This window comes from Rousettus aegyptiacus, unplaced genomic scaffold, assembly GCF_014176215.1.
Source record: "Rousettus aegyptiacus isolate mRouAeg1 unplaced genomic scaffold, mRouAeg1.p scaffold_m13_p_14, whole genome shotgun sequence".
Lineage (NCBI taxonomy): Eukaryota > Metazoa > Chordata > Mammalia > Chiroptera > Pteropodidae > Rousettus > Rousettus aegyptiacus.
In genome coordinates this window covers 47,670,630-47,695,016 of record NW_023416289.1, presented here as the reverse complement: position 1 = coordinate 47,695,016, position 24,387 = coordinate 47,670,630, and the positions used below count along the sequence as shown (strand labels likewise).

The 24,387-nt window shown below is 43.5% G+C and overlaps 1 protein-coding gene across 2 annotated transcripts; it reads left to right on the top strand.

Moving 5' to 3' along the window:
• On the top strand, positions 1–19,929 carry LOC107500483 (zinc finger protein 345). 2 transcript variants are annotated; one of them, XM_016125764.2, is made up of 3 exons: positions 1–354; positions 2,491–2,617; positions 18,468–19,929. In XM_016125764.2, the coding sequence occupies exons 1-3, from the start codon at positions 16–18 to the stop codon at positions 18,593–18,595; spliced, it is 594 nt and encodes a 197-aa protein (XP_015981250.1). In that variant the 5' UTR covers positions 1–15; the 3' UTR covers positions 18,596–19,929. The 2 variants fall into 2 exon arrangements, with proteins under 2 accessions (XP_015981250.1, XP_036088460.1); XM_036232567.1 differs by lacking the exon at positions 18,468–19,929 and adding an exon at positions 6,893–11,507 and having other exon boundaries at positions 72–354.
• The last annotated feature ends 4,458 nt before the right edge of the window (positions 19,930–24,387 follow it).

The window sequence follows — 24,387 nt, the reverse complement described above, 5'->3', positions numbered from 1 at the left end:
GCACGAGATCGCGCGATGCCCCCAGATGACAGGTCGGGACGAGGCGTCCGGTGCGCGCCCGCGGGGCGGGACTTCCGGAATCCTGCGGGTGGCTGTCCTTGCGGCTCTCGGCGTCTTTTCATCCCATCGGAGACCGCAGTAGCGTTGTCTCGAGATCCAGCTGCGGGGACCGAGAAGGTACTACAAGAGTCGTGGTCCCTGCCGCTCAGACGCGGGTCTGAGGCTCGGCGACGCCGCCCTGGTGACCCGTTCCACGGCCGGGACAGGGACAGGCTACCCGGCGCCCATTTAACTCCCGCCCCGTTACGCCCCAAGAGTCCGATGGCAGCGGCAGCGCCGAGAGTCCCCGTTCGGGTGAGTGCGCGTCCTCCAGGTCACTGCGCTACGCCCCCAACCAACCCTGAAGTCGGCGTGCGGCGCCGCTCGCGTCCTGCAGCCCGGCTCCCGCCGCCCAGGCCGGAGAGGCGCTTGCGGGAACGTCCGTGGGAAGGGGTGTGGGACGGGGTCGCAGGTGGAGGGGCTGGCCATAAGAAGAGGTGAGGGCGACGGAGCCGAGAAGCCCGGGGAACCTGGGGTCCGTCTTAGGTCTGCGGGGACAGTGCCGAGTACACTGGCGACCGCTCAGGGCTGTGAGCTTTAGGTCCCTAAAGCTCTCGGAGTGCTCCGAGAGACGGTGGCCAGTCAGGGTGCCGAGGACCGTCAGGCGCTGGGAGTCGCGTCCTTGTCCCCGTTCTCAGAGTTGGTAAAAGGCAGCGCGGAGGACAGAGGCGCAGAAATACTCGAGTCTACGCTTCGGTGGCTGGGCGGGCATTCAGCAGGGACTCACGCCTGGAACCCTGCTCGGTGGCCTTCCTCTCCCCATATGTACCGAGGCTTGAAACCCTACTTCGGGAGGCGACACAAGGAAAGGCAGGGTGTCCCAGAGCCTCTTTGGTGCGGACACCATCCCACGGTGTCTGGAGACCCTCTGGGTATTTTTCCCTCCATTGGATGCGGGCACCCTGGTGATACTGAAGAGAAATTTTCCACTCAAATGGCTAACCTTGTAATCAGCCTTTGTCCTGCTTCTGGAAACACGCACTCGCCCTCCCCTCAGGAATGCTTTGTGCAGATAACATGTGTTGCTTAAGTTCCTGTTTAAACTGCCCGGAGCCCATAGCAACTCCCAAGGTCTCTAATGGGCTGAGAACAAATCAATCAGCCCTCCTAGTGCTGCTTGGTTTCTCTGCAGTCTGATTTCTGCAATTTTTCTGCAACATTTCCCCGTGCCCTGCGTCCTGAGTGCGTGCATGGGTGGCAGGACTCTGCTCTCGTTTCTGGCAAATGGTGTAAAGCGGTGAAGAAGGGTCACGGAGGGCCAAAGGACAGCATACGAAATGCTTCATGACATGGCGGAGTTGGGACATGGCACAGCAGGTGGCCATTCTCTTGGGAACAAAGAGCATGTGTTCAGTTATCAGCCAGTGAAGTGGTTGACTGATAATTTGAGCATCAAATTAGGGACAATAGAAGTCTGGGATCAGCAGGCTGTTGGTCTCCCCCAGGTCGGGACAGGTCTCTGTCTGCCCCTCTCCCCACCAGGACAGTCCTAAGGAGCAGATAAGAGAGCATGGAGGAGATGGCTCCTCTAACCTAGACCCGTAGATGGACAGAGTGGTGGGGATGTGGGGTCCATTTTTAAAGAAGGCCATGTAGATTGTTGGATGTCGTAGGGGAGGGGGAGGAAGGAGGGGTTGGAGGCAACACAGGGATGGGGAAGTGGGTGATAGGTTAATTTCCCTTTGGAATTTCCGAAATTTGTTTGGCCCTGGTCAGAGTCTGAGTCATTTCTGAGTTGAGTGAGTGGAGGGCCATGGGGACAGCTGCACACACAGGTCTGGTAATCTGGGGAAGGGTCCAGGGTGAAGACGTTTCAACAGGCGGCTCCTGCGTGGACCGGGGGGCAGCTGCGGATGACGTGAAGGGGGGATGCAGGTTTTGGTGGCAGTGGTGACATGGTCTAGGGTGTTTTTTATCTGCTGTATTGAACAGGGGTCGCCGGCCCTGCAGACCAGGTGAGGGAGAAGAGCGATGGTGGGTGCGGGTGATGCTGAATGCAGGACAGGAAAGGCGAGCTGATGGTCCCCGGGCCCTGGCGTGGGGACTTCTGGGTGCAGCAGGAGCCCACGTTTGACAGTGTCTTGGAGACAGGATGTGGGAGACCCCAGGGGATTTGCTTGGCAGGAAGGATGCGGTTGTGCAGGCCTGGCCCAGGGCTTAGATGGCACTTTTGTGCTACCCCTCCCTGCCGCCTGTTGTTGCTGAGAGCTGACCCCGTGGGGAGTGGGGAACGGGGCGGCAGGAAGCAGCGGGCAGCCCGGGCGCCGGGGCTCGGTGTCCCCTGCGGGTGGGGAGCTTTGAGTGGGCGGACATGGGGAGCCTTGCGAGGAGTTGGGTTGTGGGTTCCCAGGGCTGGGCTGCTCCTGGCTTCATCGGTGTGAATCCTGACAGGTGGCTGTGACCTTTGCGGACGTGGCCGTGTGCTTCTCACGGGAGGAATGGCGCCTGCTGGATGAGGCACAGAGACGCCTGTACCTCGCTGTGATGCTGGAAAATTTTGCGCTTGTGTCCTCGCAGGGTAAGGCCTTCTCGCTCCCCTGTCACCTTATGCAGCTTTGCGTTTCCTCTTTCCCCCTTTCCCCATGTTTTACATTAGATACTCGTTACTTAATCAGAGGCGCGTTGTCCTCTGTCCTGGGGGGCCCCGATTTGTCTTCAGTGCCCTGTTCTCTCCTGCAGCCCCAGGACCTGCTACACTGAGCGCTCACCCGGGAGGACGTGAGGTTGTAGTCTGGCGGGGAGTGAACGGATTGCACCTTGTGTGCAGTCTTCCTGGCTGGGTTCCGTGTCCAGATAGATGACACTTCTTGGACCCAGGTTTTGTGTCTTTGTCTGACATTTCCTGGTTTCTGCCTACACCAGAAGCGCAGGCACTCACAGTCATCGCTTGTCAGGACCACTGGCTGTTTTCTAGGACTGTCCTGTAGGGTTCTATTTGTGTTTAGATTTCTTTTTCTTTTATAGCCTACTTGAGATATAATTGGTATAAATGTGTACATATTTAAAATGCATAACGTTATGATTTGATATACATGTACATTTTAAAATGATTAGTACAGTCGAGTTAATTAGCACACCCAGCACCTCACATGGAGGCTTGGATAATCCCAATTTCCCGCAACCGCTGGGGGTGTTAGAACATGTCCTTGGGTAAGTGGGGATGACTGTATTTATTTTTTCATGTGTGAGAGGACGCTTAATAGCCAATGTCTTAACAAATATTGAGTAAACAATGCAGCATTTTTAAGTGTAAGCACCATGTTTTACATTAGATACTCAGAAGTTAATCTTATAACTGGCTGGTGTCTCCACTTCCCTGAACCGCTACCCCTGGCATTCTACTTGTTTGCCTGGTTCAATTTTCTTTTTTCTTAAGATTCCCCATATAAGTGATACCATACAGTATTTGTCTTTCTCTGTCTGCCTTATTTCACTTTGCCCTATGCCCTCCAGGTTCATCAGTGTTGTCAAAAATGCATGATTTTATTTCTCCTTGCAGAGTGATACTCATATTGTGTCTCTATGCTAAGCTTTACTTACCATTTGTCAGTAGACAGATACTTAAGTTGTTTCCGTACCTTGCTTCTTGTGACTAATGCTGCAAGAAACGTGGGAACACAAATATCTCTTTGAGATACTGATGTTATTTCTTTTGGATATAGTATACACAGAAGCAGGATTGTCAGACCATGTGGTAGTTCTATTTTCAAGTTTTGATGAACTTCAGTTACTGTTGTCCCTAATGGCTGTTCTGAATTAGATTTCACTAAATGGGGTACGAGAGTCTCTTTTTCTTTCTATCCTGATTTTAATCTGTTGTCTCTTTGATAATAGCCATCCTAACTGGTGTGAGGCGATATCTCACTGTAATTTGAATCTGTAGTTCCTTGATCTTAGTGATGTTGAACACCTTTTCATAAATCTCTTGGCCATTTGTATGTCTTTTAATTAGATTGTTTTTTTTGGTGTTGAGTAGTGCGAGTTCTTCATATAATCTCGATGTTAGTCCCTCTTAAGATCTATCTTTTGCAAATATTTTCTCCTATTCCTTAGATTGACTTTTTATTTTGTTGATTGCTCCCCTTTGCTGTGCAGAAGCTTTTTGGTTTGGTGTAGTTCCACGTGTTTATTTTTCGCTTTTTTTGTCTATGCTGTTGCTATGACATATCCAAAAATTCATTCCTCACTCCAATGTTAAAGGGCTTTTTCCCTGTTTTCTTCTAAAAGTTTTATGATTTCGTGTCTTACTTACATTTATTTTTACATTCAAGTTTTTTTTTCATTTTAGTGAGTTGTGTAAGACAGGAGTCCCGTTTCACTTTTTTTGGCACATACATATCCAGTTTTCCCATCACTATTCAATGAAGAAAGTATCATTTCCCTGTTATGTGTTCTCGGGGCCCTAATCTATCTGTGCTCTCTCTTCTGTTCCATGAGTCTTATTTTTATGTCGATAGCACAGTGTTTCACTTGTTACAGCTTTGTAATATTTTGAAATCAAGAAGTAGAATGCCTCCAGCTTTGTTCTTTTTTCGCAAGATTGCTTTGGCCACTGATTTTGTGTGCGTGTGGTTCTATGCAAATTTTAGGATTGTGAAAAGTGTCATAGGGATTTTGATATGAGTTGCATAGAATCTGTAGGTCATTCTGGATAAAATGGACATTGTAACAATATTAATACTTGGAATCCAAGAACACTTGGTATCTTTCCATTTATTTGTGTTTTCTTCAATTTCATCACAATTTCTCATTTTCATAATACGAATCTTTTACCTCTTAGGTTAAATTTATTCCTGAGTAGACCTTTTGGTGATGTTACAAATGGCATTATTTTCTTATTTTTATTTTAGGTACTTTATTATTACTGTATATAGACACAACTGAGTTTTGTATATGGATTTTTGTAAATTCTGCAACTGTATTGAATTGATTAATTACTTCTAACAGTGTTTTGGGGGCGTCTTTAGTGTTTTCTTCATTAAGATGATATCATCTGCAAACAAACAGTACTAATTCTTCCATTCTGATTTGGTTGCTCTTTATTTCTTGTTTTTCTTAACTACTCTGGCTAGGACTTCTAGTATTATGATGAATCAAACTGGAGAGCATGGGCATACTTGCTTGTCCCTGAAGTTATAGGAAAAGGTTTTATGTTTTGCTCATAGAGTATGATGTAAGCTTTGGGTTTGTCAGATATACTGAGTTTCATTCTTTCTATACCTAATATATTGAAGGTTTTTATCATCCAAGAATATTGATTTTTTAAAAATGGTTTTTCTACATCTGTTGATATGGTTATATGATTTTGATCCTTCGTTCTCTTAACGCGCTACATCACATTCATTGATTGGTACACGTTTTACCATCATTCCTGGGATGAATCCCATTTGTTTGTGGTGTATGACCCTTTGAATGTGCTGTTGGATTAGGTGTACAGGTATTATGTTGAGGATTTTCACATCTGTTTTCATCAGGGATATTGGCCTGTAGTTTCTTCTCTTATATTTTTCTGATATGGCTTTAATATCAGAGTAATGCTGTCTTCATAAAATGAATTCAAAAGTGTCGCCTCTTCATCTTTTGGGAAAATTTTGAGGTTTAATTTTTCTCTGTTGGGGGATTTTTGGTTACTGATTTGATATCCTTACTAGTTATAAGTCTCTTCAAATTTTCTATTTATTCATGATTCGGTTTTGATAGTTTGTATGTTTCCAGGAATTTAGCCATTTCTTATAATTATCCAATTTGCTGAAATTTAATTGTTCATAGAGGCCTCTTCTGATTGATTGTATTACTCTGATATCAGTTGTGATGTCTCCTTTTTCATATCTGATTTTGAGTGTTTTCTCTTGTAAGTCTAGATAAAGGTTTGTCAATTTTTTTTTCTTTTCAAAAAATAAACACAGTTTCATTGATCTTTTCTATTTTTCAAGTTTCTCTTTCACTATTTATGCTTTGATTTTTTTTTTTTTTGGCGACCTTTTGTTATCTTTGACCTTAATTTTTCTTATATCTTGAAATATAAAGGGAGATGTTTGAGATCTTTCTTAATGTAGGCATTTATCACTGTAGACCTTCCTCTTACCGTTTTTCCCTCATTCAAAGGTGTGTTATTTTTTCATTTTCATTTGTTTGAATATAGTTTTTGACTTCTTTGACCCATTAATTTTTCAGGAGTATGCATTTTCAATTTCACATCTTTGTGATTTTTCCAGCTTTCCTCCTCTGAATGAATTCTAGTTTCATACCATTGTGGTTGCAAAAGGTGCTTAATATGACTTCAGTCTTCTTAAGTTTGTTGAGACTTGTTTTGCGACCTTACAGATGATCTATTTTGCACTTGAGAAGAAAGTGTATTGTGCTGCAGTTGGATAACGTCTTCTTCACATGTATGTCAGGTCCATTTATTCTTAAGTGCAGATCGAGTCCAATATTCTCTGATATTTTTGGAAAATCCATTGTTGAAAGTGGAGTACTGAAGTCTCCCATTATTATTGCATTGCTGTCTATTTCTGTCTTCAGATCTAAAAGCACTTCCTTAATATATTTAGTAGCTCGATATTGAGTTCATGTGTAGCTATAACTGTTATATCCACTTGATGAAAGGGCTGCTCTATCATTAAATAATAACATTCTTTGTCTCTAGTGACAGTTTTTGACCCAAAGTCTTATTTTGTCTGACATAAGCATAGTTACCTCTGCTCTGTTTTGGTTTTCAGTTGCACATTTGTTGTTGAGTTGTCCCTTTCCAATAAAGTCAGCATGTACTTCACTAGCATTTCTTTGCATTCAGGTTGCTGCTGTGTAGCAGAGGATGTGGAGGCAGCCATTGACTCGAGCATTTCTGTAGGAGTGTCACAGGCCGGGACTCCAAAGGAACCTTCATCTTCCCGGAAGTCTCACCCCTGTGAAATGTGTGGTCCAGTCTTAAGAGACATTTTTCACTTGCCCGAGCACCAGGGAACACAAAATAGCCAGAAACTGTTGAGGTGTGGGGCGTGTGAGAAACAATTTTATTTCAGCGCAAATTGTCAGCAGCACCAGGAGCAGCATGTGGGGGGAAAACCCTTCGTAAACAATGTGGACAGAGTCTCATTTGCGATGAGCTGCAATTTCCGTGAGTCAGAGAAATCTTCATTCGGCACGGATGTTGGGATGGACTTCCTGACCACTGCAGGAACTCTCCAACAACAGGCCAATCACACCACAGAGCGGCCAAACAAAATCTCTGATTGTGGGGTGACTTTCCAAAGTATAAAAAGTCACAACACTTGGGAAGAATGCAAGGGAGTTTTCAGCCCCAAACACATACTTGTTCAAGACCCAGGTATCCACACTGAAAGCCAGTGTTTTGTGTGCCTAGAATGTGGGATAACATTCAGGAACAAATCCTCATTTGTCGTTCACCAGAGAGTCCACATTGATGACAAGCTTCATGTGTGTGATGACTGTGGAAAATCGTTTAGGGGAACCTTGATCTTCAGTCAACACCGAAGAATTCATACCGGGGCAAGGCAGTACAAGTGCAGCAAATGTGGAAAATCCTTTAACCAAAAATTTGTCCTCATTTATCCTCAGAGAAGTCACACGGGAGAAAATTGTTACGTATGCCATGAATGTGCGCAATCTTTTAGCAGTAGCTCTGTGCTTATTCAACAACAGACAGTCTATACTGAAAAAATGAGGTATGAGTGCACTGAATGTGGGAAATTCTTTAGACGAAAATCCGACTTCACTGAACACGAACGGATTCACACAGGAGAACGGCCTTATGAGTGTAGTGAATGTGGAAAATCTTTTACTTCTAGCTCTGCCCTCCGTTATCATCAGAGAGTTCACAATGGAGAAAAGCCTTATAAATGTGGTGAATGTGGGAAGTCTTTTACCTCTAGCTCTGGCCTCCGTTATCATCAGAGAGTTCACACAGGAGAAAGGCCTTATGAGTGTAGTGATTGCGGGAAATCTTTTACCCAAAGAAATCATCTCATTATACACCGAAGAGTTCACACAGGAGAAAGGCCTTACAAGTGCAGTGAATGTGGGAAGTCCTTTAGGCACAAATCATACCTCTCTCAACACCAGAGAGGACACACTGGAGAAAGGCCTTTTGAATGTAGTGAATGTGGGAAATCTTTTACCTCGGGTTCAGCCCTTGGTTATCATCGGAGAGTTCACTCAGGAGAAAAACCTTTTGAGTGTGGTGAATGTGGAAAATCCTTTACCCGTGGACCAATACTCATTCGACACCGTAGAGTTCACACTGGAGAAAGGCCTTATGAGTGCAGTGATTGTGGGAAGTCCTTTACCCAAAGATATCATCTCAATATACACCAGAGAGTTCACACAGGAGAAAGGCCTTATAAATGCACTGAATGTGGAAAGTCTTTTACCTATGGCTCTGCCCTTCGTTATCATCAAAATGTTCATGTTGGAGAAAGGCCTTATGAGTGCAGTGAATGTAAGAAGTCTTTTACCTCAAGCTCTGCTCTCCGTTGTCATCAGAGAGTTCACAAAGGAGAACGGCCTTTTGACTGCAGTGAATGTGGGAAATCTTTTAGAAATAGTTCCCAGTTGAATCAACATCAGAGAGTTCACACTGGAGAAAAACCTTATGAGTGTAGTGAGTGTGCAAAATCTTTTACTTCTGTCTCTGCCCTTGGTTATCATCAGAGAGTTCACTCAGGAGAAAGGCCTTATAAATGCAGTGAGTGTGAGAAATCGTTTACCAATAGCTCAATACTCATTAAACACTGGAGAGTTCACACTGGAGAAAGGCCTCATCAGTGCAGTGAATGTGAGAAATCCTTTACGCAAAGAATTCACCTTACCATTCACCGGAGGGTTCACACAGGAGAAAGGCCTTATGAATGTAGTGAATGTGGGAAATCTTTTACTTCTCGTTCCACCCTCCATTATCATCGGAGAGTACACACTGGAGAAAAACCTTATGAGTGCAGTGAATGTGGAAAATCTTTTACTTCTGTCTCTGCCCTTGTTTATCATCAGAGAGTTCACACAGGAGAAAGGCCTTATGAGTGCACTGAGTGTGGGAAGTCTTTTAGCCGAAAATCTAACCTTTTTCAGCACATGAGAGTTCACACTGGAGGCAGGCCTTAGATGTGTAGGAAATGTACAATTTCTTTGTTCAGTGTTAACAGTACTGGAGGAAAATGAGGTGCTATTTGTCTGAATTGAATCTCATACATCCAAACCCCAACAGTCAGGAGAGTCCCCGTAAGTTTTAGTGATGTGGGTTACCTGACTATGTTGCAGTTTCTAATCTGCCCGGGTCTTTCGGTCAAGTTTATGTCACTGTCTGGTTCTGTGGCCGTAGCTATTTCCCCTCTACCACCTAACAGATCCTCACAGTTTGCATCAATCACCATCCTAACGTGCTCAGGGAAGCTAACCTCTCATTTGGTAGAGGATGTGAGAAATAGCCACAATTTTTAGGGAGGCTGTACCGCCTTCACTCTGACTAGTTGGGGCATGGATCTGACCCAGTGTTGGCCACAGAGAACATCATATGAGTTCAGCTGGCAGGTGCAGAGGACTGCATTCCTCAGGGACATCATTTCCTGGGTGCTTGTGGTGACATTTTCGAGTTTTCAAGTCACAAACACAAGAATTACCAAGCCCATGTCACTTTGATTGGTGAACAATGAAGACTTTATTGTTTAAGTTCTCTTTAATCTTGGGCATCTATTTACTGTGTGGGGTAGTTTATAAACAGTTTGTGTTCTACAATCATGAAGAGCTGATCAACTTTTACTGGGCTCTCAAACTGTGCCTCAGGGGAGAATATGACAGCAGAAATTAGCTCATCAGTTTTTGCCAAACTTGCTTAGCTGCCCTCAACTCCTAGAAAAGACTGCAGGGTTTTCTGGTCCTCATAGTTTTATCTAGTCCTCATAGAAGCTTGGATGCTATAGTTTTAGGTGACTCGGAGATTACCCAGAAGAGGAGGATAGGTGTGACAACTTCAAGGGCTTCTGGGAGCCACATGAATTTTTTCCTTGTTCACAGGGATGTCAGTGCTCTGGGAATCTCTTCCCCAGGTCTTTCAAAGAGCCGTGTTCCCCAATGTGCACAATTCAGTGGTTGATGGGCCCTAGTTGTAAGACCATAGGGGTCAGAGGAATCCATGACTGCTACAGGAACACTGGCTTAATAGGAATTGGAGGAGACCGCAGCCTATTATGTGGAATGTGCCTTGTCTAAAAGCACATTCACAAATATTTCTGTGGCAAAGACTGCAAGATCATTGTGTACTGAATTCTGAGGACCTCGGGGCATGTTTATCTTCAGCAGTAGCTGAAGTTACTGTCATTGAAAGTAATCCAAAGGTTTTGTGGATTTTTGTAGCCTCTCAGAGGTTCGCCACAGGGCCATTGCTACTTAAGCAGGACAACAAAGACCTGAGAACAGGAGTATGTATAGTTCAGGGATGTGGCTTTTGTGACCCAGCCAGCATTCCTTTATTTGGATGAAAGTCCCTCATCATTTGCCATATTTGTTGTTGCTGAGGAAAGACTGACCTGCAGAGAACATGAAAGGGTAGATTGAATAAAGTGTTGCCAAACTTATTTTTTGAAAAGTTGGACATATGGATTAAAAAATATATATATATATTTAATCATTATTTGAAAGCTTTTGTAAAGTATAATATATGTATAATAGACAACATACTTAAAGTATAGTATTTGGTGAGTTTTCACACATGTATGAAACCCAAACCATCACCATAGTCATAATACTGACCATATCTGTCGCTGTACATTTACTTCATGTCTTTTTATAATCTCTCCAAGTAATTGATTTACTTTCCATTTTAATATAGATAACTTTGTATTTTCTAGAATTTTTATGATGGGAATCAGTATTTTTTATGCTTTTATGTTTCATAAATACTTAGAGAGTCATCAATAATATATGAGTACCTCATTTTTTTTCTTCTGAGAAATGTTCTTATCTTTGAGTATACCTTTGTTTACCCATTCAATTGTTTATGGACATTGGCATATTTCTAATTGTGACTTGAAAATAAATTCGGTAGAAATATTTCTGTATAATTCTTTTATTTAGATATGTTTTTCACTTCTGTTAATAATTCTCATGGTGCAAAGTTTGAATTGTAGGGTAGGTAAATAAGCTTGTCATGAAATCTCTTTTAATTGCATTTCCCTGAAGATGTATAGTGAGCTTTTTTTTGTATGTGTATTTGCTATCTCTCTATTTTGGCTAAGATGTTGGACCATATGTTCTGCCTAATCATCTATGAATTTTGGCTATTTTCTTTAACAATAGGAAAGTGAAAAGTAAAACAAAGCTGCATGTTGAGTTTCATTCATTGTGTGTCTTGGTTTTTGTTTTGTTTTGCTTTATAAAATAGTTGTTTTTAATATTAAGACATTAAGTTCTGATTTTTGGCAGTTTTTAATGATATGTACAATATAAGGGACCCATAGAACACACGCTTTTATTTTAATTTGCACTATTAACATTCTCCACCACTTTCAGAAGTTTAGACATTTAGTAATATAGTAAGCCCTTGATTTGTAATGTTCTCCAGTTTTCCTGGTCCCTGTCATGGGGGTCCTTGGCTTGAAGTAGACTCTCAGGGGGACCAGATGGCATCAAAATAGGTACAGATGTTTTTGAGTCCCAAAGTTAGGTGGAAAGGGAAATGGAAGGCAATGATTGGACTACCCATACCCTGGGTCAGATGGCCTGTGCTTGAATCCCAGACCCCCGAATATTGCTGGGACTCACAGGCATTACCCCCACCCACAGTGTGGGCCTAAGTTTTTTTGTGTGTGTGAAATGTATATAACGTATGCCTTTCTCCCTGAGCTGTTGGAGGAGATGAAGAGCAAAGGTGCCCATTCACTGATAGGCAGCTGTACCTGTGGCCTGCCTGGGTCTGGGCAACTCAAGCCTCTGCTTGCTGTGACAGCCTCAGGGTACCCACACCCCTCACTTCCCCCAATACCCACAAACCTGTCTGTTTTTGAGTCCCTTTGAGAAAGTCATTGGGCTTCTTAGAACCCACTGGCCCACCTGCCAGTGGGCACTGAGGTTTCAGGGTGACTCCCTACAGCTCCCAGAATCTTAGTTGGCTAAATGTGACACTCTATGAAGATTAATAAAAGGAACAAAACTGAGTACTTGCTGTTGCCAGGATTCCAGTGTTTTCTTTCTCAGTATTTTCTCTAATTTTCACAGTGCCCTGGGAATTGGTACTATATTACGAGGAAATCGAAGATAAGAACGATGGAGTGGATTGCCCATAGTCACACACAGGCTAGTGCCAGATCCAAGAGGCTGGATTGAAACCTAGGAATCTGGCCCCATAGCTGGGGACAATCCGTTTACCATGGCATTTGGAGCTTTCAATCCAGGAGAGGTGGCCAGCCCAGTCCAGAGAGGCTCAGCTGCTGCTGCTGCTGCTGCTGTTTCCATTGTTGGAATTGTTATCATGGTCATTCCCCACCCCCTATTCCTCTGAAGTCCCAAACCCAGAAAAGAATTGTTACTGAACTTTCTGTAGTATGGTCTTTTTCTTCCAAAACAATGCATCTCTGGAAGGTGTGAAAAGCGGGCATCTGAACCTGACATAAAGGTTTTAGATTCTGTGATCTCCCCTCCTCTCTGGGAAATGATGATCATGTCACCTGTAATTGTAGTGACAGTTTCTGCATGGGGACTGGAAACTATTTCTGGAAAACAGTTATGGCGTGTGTACACCACAGAAAGATATTAATGAAGACAAAATGATGAGGTGAGAAAGAGTAAGGTGAGAGCAGGAAGATATAGTGGAGTGGAAGGAAAGTGACAGCAGCACGTGTCATGGCTTCGAACATTTACTATGCAAGTCATCTGCTTTAGAGGCTCATCTAGGTCTGTGTTCTATATCAGGGAATAAAGAAATGTGTCCAAAAGAACAACAAAAGATGATCCAATCAAAAAGTGGGCAGAAGACCTAAACAGACACTTCTCCCTAGAGCACATATAAATGGCCAACAAATACATGAAAAGATACTCAACATCACTAGCTATTGGGGAAATGCAAATCATAACCACAATGAGATACCATCTGGCATCTGTTAGAATGGCTTGATCCACAGGCCAAGTAATAACAAATGTTGGAGAGGGCACGGAGAAATAGGAACCCACATACACTGCTGGTGGGACTGCAAATTGGTATAACGCCTATGGAAAACAGTATGGAGGTTCCTTAAAAAACTAAGACTTGATCTACCATATGATCCAACGATCCCTCTACTGAGTATTTATCCCAAAGCTTTGAAAACCCATGTCCAAAAAGATATTTACACACTGATGTTTATAGCAGCATTATTCACAGTGGCCAGCAATTGGAAGCAACGGAAGTGTCCTATGATAGATGATTGGCTAAAGGAGCTATAGTACATATATACAATGGAATAATACTCAGCCATAAGAAGAGGTGAAATACTGCTATTTGTGACAACAAGGATGGACCTTGATTTAATTATGCTAAGCGAAATAAGCCAGGCATAAAAAGTTGAAAATCACATGATATCACTTATATGAGGGATATAAACCTAAAAGCAATAAATGAACAGGAGAAACAGACCCATGGACGTGAATAATAGACTAGTGGTTACCAGAAGGGAGGGGAGAGGTAGGGAAAAAATTGAAATCATTTCTTTAATTAAAACAATTTTTAAAAAAGAAAGAAATGTGTCCTCAGGCAGCCTTGCTCCAAGCCTTTATTGAAGGAGTAGCTGATTAGTCACAAAGGAAATAGTCTCCATTATAGTAAAATATAAAGTGAGAGATGCTGTAGAAATATAAAAAGAGCAGCACTGATGAATGACAAGCATGTGGAGCCTGAGGATTTCAGGAGCGCACATTGACAGGAGGGGAGAAATCAATTTGGACACACTGGGAACATGTTCCATGGGGAAGAAAATGCCGCTGCCCTGTCCTCATGCCAGGAGATTGCCCGGAGTGCCAGAGCACTCATATGACCATTGTGCCAGTTGCAAGGTGCTGGAGATGTTTTCAACTTTTACTTAAAAGTGACTGGTCATTTCGGGTAAGGGCTTAGATTTTTCCAACTCTCCCGTGACATTTCTTAGTTCTAAAATTTTTCAAGTTTGTTTGTATTTCAATGACAAATTTGCTTTAAAATGTTAAGTTGGAGATAGCTTCTCACAGGATGACCACTGACCTTTAATATTTATTACATGTACACATACCCATCATTTCTTGTTACTTATGCTCTTTCATGTGATTTAAAAAGGATTCTCTACTATGCGAAGGTCAAAGGTCAGTGCGAACCCTAAATATAATTCATAAATATGTTCCTAATCTTGTAGCACTGGCATTACCAGACATCATGTTACCTATAAATCTTCAAATATGACTGTAAAGCACAAGTTCTCTTTCATCATGCTCATACCAATGGCATTTCCACACACTCAAAACACCAATGGCGGTCAGAATTCAATTTTTCTGGTTTTTCAAAAATTGGCTTTTTTGTACAACTGAAATGAATATATTATAGTATGCCGACTATAATTTTAAAAACCCTTATTGAATTTTACAATGTAAGTATGAGCAACTAATTGTCTATTATACTTCAATAATGCTGGGGGATAGAACAAAAAAAACCCTACAACTCTTAAAAAATCTATTTTTCAAATTGATGTGTAAGTTAAAAATTATACTTTCATTTTATTTTTATACTATGCATCATAGTTTTTATCTTTCAAAGATTAGTCCTACCATCTTGTTTGTCATATGTATGATGGTGTAACTAGGTCATTTTTCTGGTTTAATGTCCCAGATTCTCTAATAAAACATACCTGGCTTTATTGAGATTCCCTTAATTGAGCTTCACAGGTATTGCACTTTCCTCAACACGGAGGCAAAACCCACCACCAGCAAAAACAGAAGGCAACTCACAAAGCTGAGATGATGGTTAACCTTTTTTAGCAATGTTTTTGAATGACGGTTACACATGGTTATTTTAGGCATAATGTATTGAACAGTCAATAGACTCCAGATGAATATAGTGTAAACTTAATTGTTACATGCGGTGGGCAACCAACAAATGTGCGTTGACTGGCTTTTTTGCGATATTCGCTACATTGCGGTTGGTCAGGAACTGAACCTGCAATGCCTCCGAGAATCACCTATAATCGCATGTCTTTAACGTCCTAAACATGTTTTCCATTGCTTGCGATAAACATATTTAGAGCCGGAGGCACCTGCGCATATCGAGGGTGACTCTAGCCACACTGCTGCTCGAGTAGGGCTGACATTTCTGATTCCGTTATGAACACATGTTTGTATCAGTGTCTCTCTGTTTGGTGACGTCGAGGTTGCATAGTGGGTCCAACTGGTTATTAGTTTTTTTCAGTGACTATCACCTTCCCCCAAAGGACCTTTATTTATTCTGCCAGCCGTCGTCGATGTCACTAGGTTGAAGTAACTGGTTGATTATCGGTGAAAGCCATTATTTTACGAGCTGTTAAGAAAAGTCTGTGTCTGACTTAACTTTGTCAGGACCGTCTGCATTTATTAAAAACAAATCATATCTAAAAAAGGAAATTTCCATTTGTTTGACCTAAAGTGCACTGTGTACATTAGATGAGGAAAGGGCTAGCCATGCCCCATTCCCACCCAGCTTTCTGTGGTCACCATCACAATGTCTCTTGAACAGAAGTGCGTCATATCCCAGCGACCCTCGCGGTAGGTCTAGTCCTTTTGCCCGCGTAGGGTGGACACCCCTTCGGCCTCTTGGGACGAAAGCTCTACCTGACCCAGGAAGCCCTTCCGGGGACACGGACGCGCTGAGACGCCGGAAGCGCGAGGGAAGGCGTTTCCGGTGGCTCAACGGTGAGGGGCGGGACTTCCGGTCAGCCTCCCGGCGGGCGTTTAATCTCTGGCTAGGCTCACCTGGTCTGAGGCTCCACCGCGCTGATGTCGGGATCGGCATGCCGGGGCCGATAAGGCGCCACTGGAGTCGTGGTCCCCACCACTCAGAAGCGGGTCTGAAGCTCGCCGCGGCCGTCCAAAGGACCCACTCCAGAACCGAGACAGGGACCACGAGGCCCTGCGCCCCGACCGGTTCCGATCCAGAGTCCGTTGGCGGCGGCCGCGCCGAGGGTCACCAGTCGGGTGAGTGCACATCCCCCGGGCTCTCCGCCTTGCGCCCCGAACCCCGAAGCCCGGCGTGCGGCGCCGCTCGCGTCCTGCTGCCCCGGCCTCGGAGCTGGGGTGGGTGAGGAGCCGGCGGACCACATCTGGGGTGACGGGGTGAGGAAGAACGTCGCAGGCAGTGGGGCCGGAGGTGTGAAAAGGTGGGGTGGCCGGACTGGGAGGTCCCGGGAACCTGGGGTCCGTCTTAGGTCTGCGGGAACAGTGAGGCGGGGTCGCGCCCGAGTGTGGAGGACACTGGCGACCTCTCAGGGCTGTGACCAGCAGCGGCGCACGTGCTGCGTTAGATCCCTGAAGCTCTCCGAGTGCTCCGAGAGGCGGCGGCCAGTCACCGTGACGAAAACCGTCAGGCGCTGGGAGTCGCGTCCTTGTCCCCGTTCTCAGAGTTGGTAAGAGGCGGCGCGGAGGACGGAGGCGCAGAGAGAGTCGGGTCTCCGCTTCCGTGGCTGGGCGGACATTTAGCCGGGACACACGCCTGGAACCCCGCACGGTGGCCTTCCTCTCCCCATGTGTTCCGAGGCTTGAAACCCCACTTCGGGAGGCGACACAAGGAAAGGCAGGGTGTCCCAGAGCCTCTTTGGTGCGGACACCACCCAACGGCGTCGGAGATTGCAGTGTCTAGAGACCCTCTGGGTATTTATCCTTCTCGATGCGGGGGCCCTGGTGATACCCCCGCACCCTGTGTCCTGAGTGCGTGCACGAGTCGCAGGAACGCGCTCCCCTTTCTGTCAACTGGTATAAATAGTTTTGGAAGGTTAACACAGTGACAGATGGCCGCGCGAAATGCTTGGAGACTTGAGGGAGCTGAGAACCCGCACCGCGGGTCTTGGTTCTGTTGGGAACAAAGAGCACGTGTTTAGTCATCATGCCGTGAAGTGGTCAACTGATAATTTGGGCATCTAACTGGCGACAGTGGAAGTCTGGGATCAGCGAGGGGTTGGTCTTCCCGAAGTCGGAATAGGTCTGTCAGTCCCCTCCCGGAGGACAGACGGCAAGGAGCAGGTAAGGGACCCTGGAGGAGGCGGCTCCTCTAACCCAGACGAGTGTTGATGGACAGTAGTGGTGGCATGTGGGGTTAGTTTTTAAAGAAGGCCATGTAGATTTTTGGATGTTGTACGGGAGGAGGATAAAGGAGGAGTTGGGGCCAACCCAAGTTTTTGGTCAGAACTGCTGATGCATTGGGAATTGGGTGGTAAGTTAATTTTCCTGTGGAATATCCGAAGTTTGTTTGCCCCGGGTCAGAGTCAGTCCTCTCTGAGAAAAGTGAGGAGGCTCAAGGGGGCAGCTGGACATAGAGGTCTGGAAATCTGGGGAGAGGTCTAGGATGGAGACATGTCAACAGGTGGTTCCTGCGTGTGCTGGGGTGCAGCCATGACCACGGATAACGTGAAGGGGGGATGCAGGTTTTGGTGGCAGTGGTGACATGGTCTAGGGTGGTTTCCTTCCACAGTCTAGACAAGGGTCACTGGGTCCTGAAGACTAGGTGAGGAAGAGCAGTGATGGTGGGTACAGGTGATGCTGAGCATAGGAAAGGAAGGGTGAGCTGATGATCCCTGGGACCTTACATGGGGACTTAGTGCAGCAGGAGCCTACATTAGACCGTGTCTTGGAGACACAATGTGGGACACCCCAGGGGATTCGCTTGGCAGGAAGGATGGGGTTCTGCAGGTCTGGTCGGAGCTTAGATTGCACTTTCGTGCCACCCCTCCCCAACACCTGTTGTTACTGAGACTGACCCCATGAGTAACGGGGCTGCAGAAGGCAGCGGGAATCCCAGAAGCCAGAGCCTGGTCTCCTGTCTGACATGGGAGCTGTGGAGTCGGCAGGGTGTGCCAGGAACTGTAGTCGTGCTCATGGTCATGACTTACTTAGGCCACGGGCTACTGTTCAAGACTATCCTGTAAAGCACTCATGGTGTTTAGATCTCTTCTCCCTGCTCTCCCTTACCCATTTTATTGAAATACAATTGACAAATTATGTGTATTTAAAGTGGAAAGGAATGAGCACTCGGGACCCCGCACTCGCACATGTGAGGGAAAGAAATGTCGACGTTCTCACATCTGTGGGAAGATTTGTAAGGAACTGAGTACTCATTCCTTTCCACTTTCTTTATCGGATGAGTTACCTCACTGACCTGACCCATTTTTGGCCCACAGGACTCTGCTGGATGCTGTTGGTCTCACAGGATTTCTATGATGGAATGTCCCGCCCTTCAGCTCTCAAGTCCAAGAGCGACCTGCGTCCCATTGCTCCAGCTTGTGTGGAAAGCCACCTTTCATCTTGAAAGCCCTATTGACTATATATGGTAGTTTGAAAGCAACTGCATTCTGCTAACATGAAGGGGCAAACTGCTTCCCTTTGGAATCTCAGACTCTGTTTGCCTCAGAGGGCGGGGACAGTGTGATGGCAGAACGTAGCTCTCTCTGCAGTTTTCCCTTAGTCTGCAGTGCTGCCCAAGGCCTCCAAGAGAAGACTGCAGGGATTGGTGGTTCTGGTTTGTAGCCTGATGGTATTTTGTGGGTTCAGAGGTCCATCTGTGGCAGAGCGGTGTGACAACCTCAGGTGCTTCCCAGAACAACGGGAGCTTGTCCTCCTGTTCCCTAGGGATGGTGCATCGTGCTCCACACCAGTGAGGGAGCATCTGTGCCCCAAGCCTGCAGCACACCTGTGGGTCCTGCTTTCCTCAGTTCCATAGAGTCATTACACGTTACGTGATCTTATAGGCAGAGAACCCATACTTCTCACAGAAACATTGGAATTATAGGGAGGACAGAAGACTGACACCAACTGGTTGGCCTGCACCTTTTTAAAGGGGCGCCCGCAGTCTTCCAGTCACTTCCTCTGTGAAGAGGGAGCAGAGTTGGGAATTCTAGACCTTCCAGAGCTGTGCGTCTGTGTAGTGAGATCCCTGTGAGAGGAAGAATCCTAAAGGGTTTGTGCATATCTGAGCTGTTCACCTCAAGGCTATTGCTGTGTGGGAAAACGCAGATAAAGAGGCCAACTCCGTGGCTTTGTAACCAGCCTGCATTGAACCAGGTAGAAACTTACTCATTGCCTGCCAATATTTGCCACCACCAAAGCAAAATGATGCGGTCACCTTCCAAGGGCAAGAGGAAAGACATGGAGTCAATATAGATTTGCCAACTTGATTTTCCAGAATTATTTTGAAGTATATTTTTAGAGCTTGAATAAAGAGTAAACAACATGCGGTATGTTGCATATATAAAATGTACAATTTGATAAGTTGTGACATTCGTTTGAACCCATAAAACCATCATCACAGTCGTGATAATGAACCTCTCTGTCATCCCTTTTTACCCTGTTTCCTCTAATGTCTGTGTCTCTACTCTCTGCCCTGTAGGCAAGCCCCGCTTTTCAGTTCATTATCTAGACTTTTAGATGATTTTTTTTGTGTAAAGTGTTTACACTTTTTCCCCATGTGGCTTATTCATTTCGATATTCATCAGTGGTACGTATGTATTTCCTTCTTTGTATAATGCTGAGGAGTATGATGTTCTATGGATGTGCCACTGTTTATTCTTTTGTCTGTTTATGCATATTTGAGTTTTTCCAGATTTTGACAGTTGCAAGTAAAACTGCTACAGATATTTGAAACCAGGTCTTCATATACGTATATTTCACTTATTGTCACCAGCCCTAAGCAAGTCCAGTTACTTTGTAGTTGCCAGCCAAAAGACAACTCTAGGTGATCTTTTGAGAAAGAACTTTATTGCCAGCAGGCAAGCAAGGACACACTGGCAGTCACTTCCCAAGGCGACATCTCCTAGAACAAAGGATGGGATTCGTCTTTACTCAGGTAAAAATTATTGCAGAAACATCAGAGACAACCTCACCATCACATGTATAAGTGGAGACATTCCTGCCCATGTGCACTTTGAAAACACGCCTATATGTCCATTAAACCTAGAAAAATGGCATGAAATTACCCCTGGGAGGAGATTTTAGTGTTATAATGATGGTATAATGAGAAAAGTTCATGAGGTCTCTAGCGGGTCCTTTAAGCTGCCCTGGCCGCCTCAGGCAGTTTCCACTGGATCACTCCCCACCCTCCACCCCATTCTGAAAAGCAGTTCCAGCAATTATCAACGTTGGATATCACAGGTATGGAAGGTAGTTTAATTAAGTCTCAGCCTTTCTCTGGAACTCTTGACAAATTACAGCATATGGTTACACAAACGTTATAAAATCTAGAGTGATTTGAGTGGGTTTACAGATTAATCTAGCACAGTTATAAATTGTAAATAAAAGTCTATGCTAGGCTCTATGTATAGTTTTGGTTACATCATCTTTTGTTAATATATCTGGGGGGAAAGCCTGACTCAGAATAGGTGGGTATATAACTTTTTTAGAAATTGCAAACTTTCATCTAAAATGATTTTTTTTCCTTTTATATTCCTTCCACATATCACAATGGAATTCCAGAAGATTTATCTTGCTTAAAATGGTGATATAGAAGGCCGCTGAACTCACATTCCCCTATGGACAATTACCCTTGAAAAATCCAGATAGTAGCTGAGAGATTCCTACACATTGCCTGAACTAGAAAAACCCACATCAGAATGGGTAGGATAGGCTGAGACACAATCTCGCCATAAACTCTACCCCCAGCAGCAGCACAGAATTAGGATGGAATTCACAGCTCCCAGCTTCTCCCAGAGGAGCTAAGGGTTTGGATCCTACCTCTGGCACACCAAATTCTAAGATGTGCTCCTGAGAGAAAGGCCTTCCAAAACATCGAGCTTTTAAAGCAAGCAGGGCTTGCGTCCATGAGACCCACAAGGCTATCGTAGCCAGCTCGCTAATCTACAAACCTGTACAGCATATTGCTGTACAAAATGTCAGAAGATAAAATCGAGCACAAAGAGAAATGATGCAATCAAAAGACAGTATACACGGGATGTAAGAGGCTGCTGCTGGCATAACAGCAATGTTTTACAGAAACATTTTTTTAATAAGTAGAGAGAGTACACTCTAAAATAACAATAAATAGTATAGTACAGTAGAAAAACAAAGTTGGAGGTATTACACTACCTGATACCAAGCTATACTACAAAGCAATAATAATCAAAATAGCATGGTAAGAAATTAATTTAAAAAAACAGCATAAAAGCACACATAGATCAATGGAACAAAATGGAGAGCCCATATACTATTCCACAGGTACATGGTCATTTAATCTATGACAAAGAATACACAATGGGATAAAGACAGTGTCTTCAACAAATGTTGGGAAAACTGGACAGATACTTGCATAAAAATGAAACTAGACTACCTTCTTACACCACATGCAAAAATAAACTCACAATAAATTAAAGACTTAAATGTAAGACCTGATACTATAAAACTTCTAGAAGAAAACATAGCCCGTAAACTCTTTGATATTGCTGTTGGTATTTTTTTTCTGATGTATCTCCTTCAATAAGGGAAACAAAAGAAAAAAATAAACAAAGGAGACTATATCAAACGAAAAAGTTTTACACAGCAAAGGAACTATCAACAAAAAGAAAAAGCTTTCTAAATACAATAAAATATTTGCCTGTGATAGATTTGACAAGGGGTTAGTATCCAAAATTTATGAAGAACTCATACAGCTCAACACCAAAAATAAAAAAAAAAAAACAGTTAAAAAATGGGCATAAGACTCAATTGGTATTTCTCCAAAGAGGACATACAGACGGTCAATAGACATGTGAAAAGTTACTCAAAGTCACTAGTCATCAGAGATATGCAAATGGAAACCATGATGAGATATCACCTCACACCCATTTGAATGGCTATTATCAATAAAACAAAAATGACAAATATAGGCGAGGATGTGGAGAAGGGAACCCTTCCTCGTACACTGTTGGTGGAATTGCAAATTGGTACAGCCACTCTGGAAAAGTTTGGAGGCTCTCTCAAATATTAAAAATAGAACTAACTTTTTATGCAGTAATTGAACTGGGTGTTAATCCAAAAAATAAAACAAACAAACAAAAACACTAGTTCATTAAGATCCTTGCATCCCTATGTTCATAGCAGCACTATTCACAATGGCCAAGATATGGAGTAACCTAAGTGCTCATCAAAAGATGTGAAAAAGTAGCTATCGTTCATATATATAATGGAATATTACTCAGCTATTTAAAAAAATGAAATTTTACCATTTGCAATGACATGGATGGACCTAGAGGGTATTATACTGAGTGGAATAATTCAGAAGGAGAAAGATAAATACTATATGATTTCACTTACATGTGGAATCTTTGGAACATAAGAAACTAACAAACTATAAATGAAAACAGACTCACAGATACAGAAAACAAACTGGTGATTACAAGAGGAGAGAGAAGCTGGAGGCTGGGTGAATAGGTGAAGGGATGAAGAAATACAAATTAGTAGTTACAAAACAATCATGGAGATTTAGAGTATAGCATGGGGTATACAGTCATTATTGTAATGGTTTTGTCACATTGGTGCTAGAGCCATCAAGGATCACTTCACGGCTGATAGAAAAGCCTATCTTTTTTAAAAAATAAATTTATTTCAATTAGTTTCAAGTATACAATACATTGGTTCGAATCTATATTGTTCATAAAACAATTGCCCCAATTGCTCCTTCCCTCCTCTGGCTAAATGTCTAACTTGTGCTAATTAAAAAAAAAATAGTATAGTAAATACAAAAACCAGCATCAGTCACTTAGTATCAGTATCAAGTGTCATGTACTACATAAAATTATGCTGTACTTTTAGGTGATGAGCAGTACAGTAGGTTTGCTTACACCAGCATCACAAAAAACAAGTGAGTGATACATTGCACTATAACAGTGATACCTGCAATGTCCCTCAGCAATAGCACATTTTTAGCTTCATTGTAATCTTCGGAGACCAACATCAAATATGTGGTCTGTCCTTGACCCAAGTATGCTCTGCCCATTTAGCCCTCTCCTACCTAAACATCCTTTTACTGTCTCGATAGTGTGGGGACGGTTTGGAAGAAGAGTCGGAGTCTGCAAATGTTTAACTAACATGGATAAGGGAGAGGAGGAATAGCAAGGCCGGCATCCCCCACCTCTGTCTCCATGGCTTTTTATTCTGTCTTATAATGCTGGCCTTGAAATTTATTAATAGTTACTATCATGTAAGTAAACACAAGCTACAGCCAATTCCCAGATTCAGCCTCAAGGCCACCACCATGTTTTCAGCTATTTCTTCTCGAGTATCTTTTTCTTATCTTCTAAAGTATCCTTTTCTCATCCCTAGAGCAAGAAGTCTCAGAATTGGTCAGGCCTGTGCCCCCTCCCTGAAATGTGTTCTTGCTGCAAGTTCACACCTGCTTCTGATGACCTTGTTGCTCCAAGCACCAAGCATCCTGCCAGGACTGCAGGCGTCTCTCACAATAGATAGTTTGGTTGTTTCCACATGTCATATATTTGAATCATCATATATTATGTACCATTCTAAGATCGGCTTGTTTCACTAATATGCATTCAGGATTCCTACATGTATTTTCATGATTTTGAGAACTCACTTCTTTTTAATGCTAATTTTATTCCATTGTCTGGATGTGCCACAGTTGCTTCTTGGTTACTTCCTAGAATTGGCAGTTAAGAATAAAGTTGCTATAAATGTCTATCTGCAGGTTTTTATTTTTATTTCTTAATTTTAATTAATTAATTATAGTTACATTGGTTAACACAATCCAATAGGTTTCAGCTGTACAATTTTAGTATATGTGCTGCCAAAGCGAGCACGGTTTCAGCTATACATCTGCAGGTTTTTGTGTGGACATAAATTTTCACTAACTTTGGGTAAATATCAAGAAGCGAAATACTGATTGTATGATAACAGTATAATTAGTTTTGGACGAAAATGTCAAACCATCCTCCAAAGCAGCTTTACCATTGTGCATCCCTCCAGCAGTGAATGAGAGTTTCTGTTGCTCCATGTTTTTGGCAGCATTTGATGATGTCAGTGTTCTGGATATTTGACCATTTCTAATAGGTAGTGATAATAAATTTCAATTTGAAATTCCTAATAAAAGTGGTGAGCATTTTTACATATGCTTGTTTGCTC

Excerpts from the sequence above, each read along its gene's own strand:
- LOC107500483 (XM_036232567.1), top strand. The coding sequence starts at position 322 with ATGGCAGCGGCAGCGCCGAGAGTCCCCGTTCGG. Across the intron at positions 355-2,490 it reads CGCCGAGAGTCCCCGTTCGG|GTGGCTGTGACCTTTGCGGA; the intron begins GTGAGTGCGCGT and ends GAATCCTGACAG. Across the intron at positions 2,618-6,892 it reads TGCGCTTGTGTCCTCGCAGG|GTTGCTGCTGTGTAGCAGAG; the intron begins GTAAGGCCTTCT and ends CTTTGCATTCAG.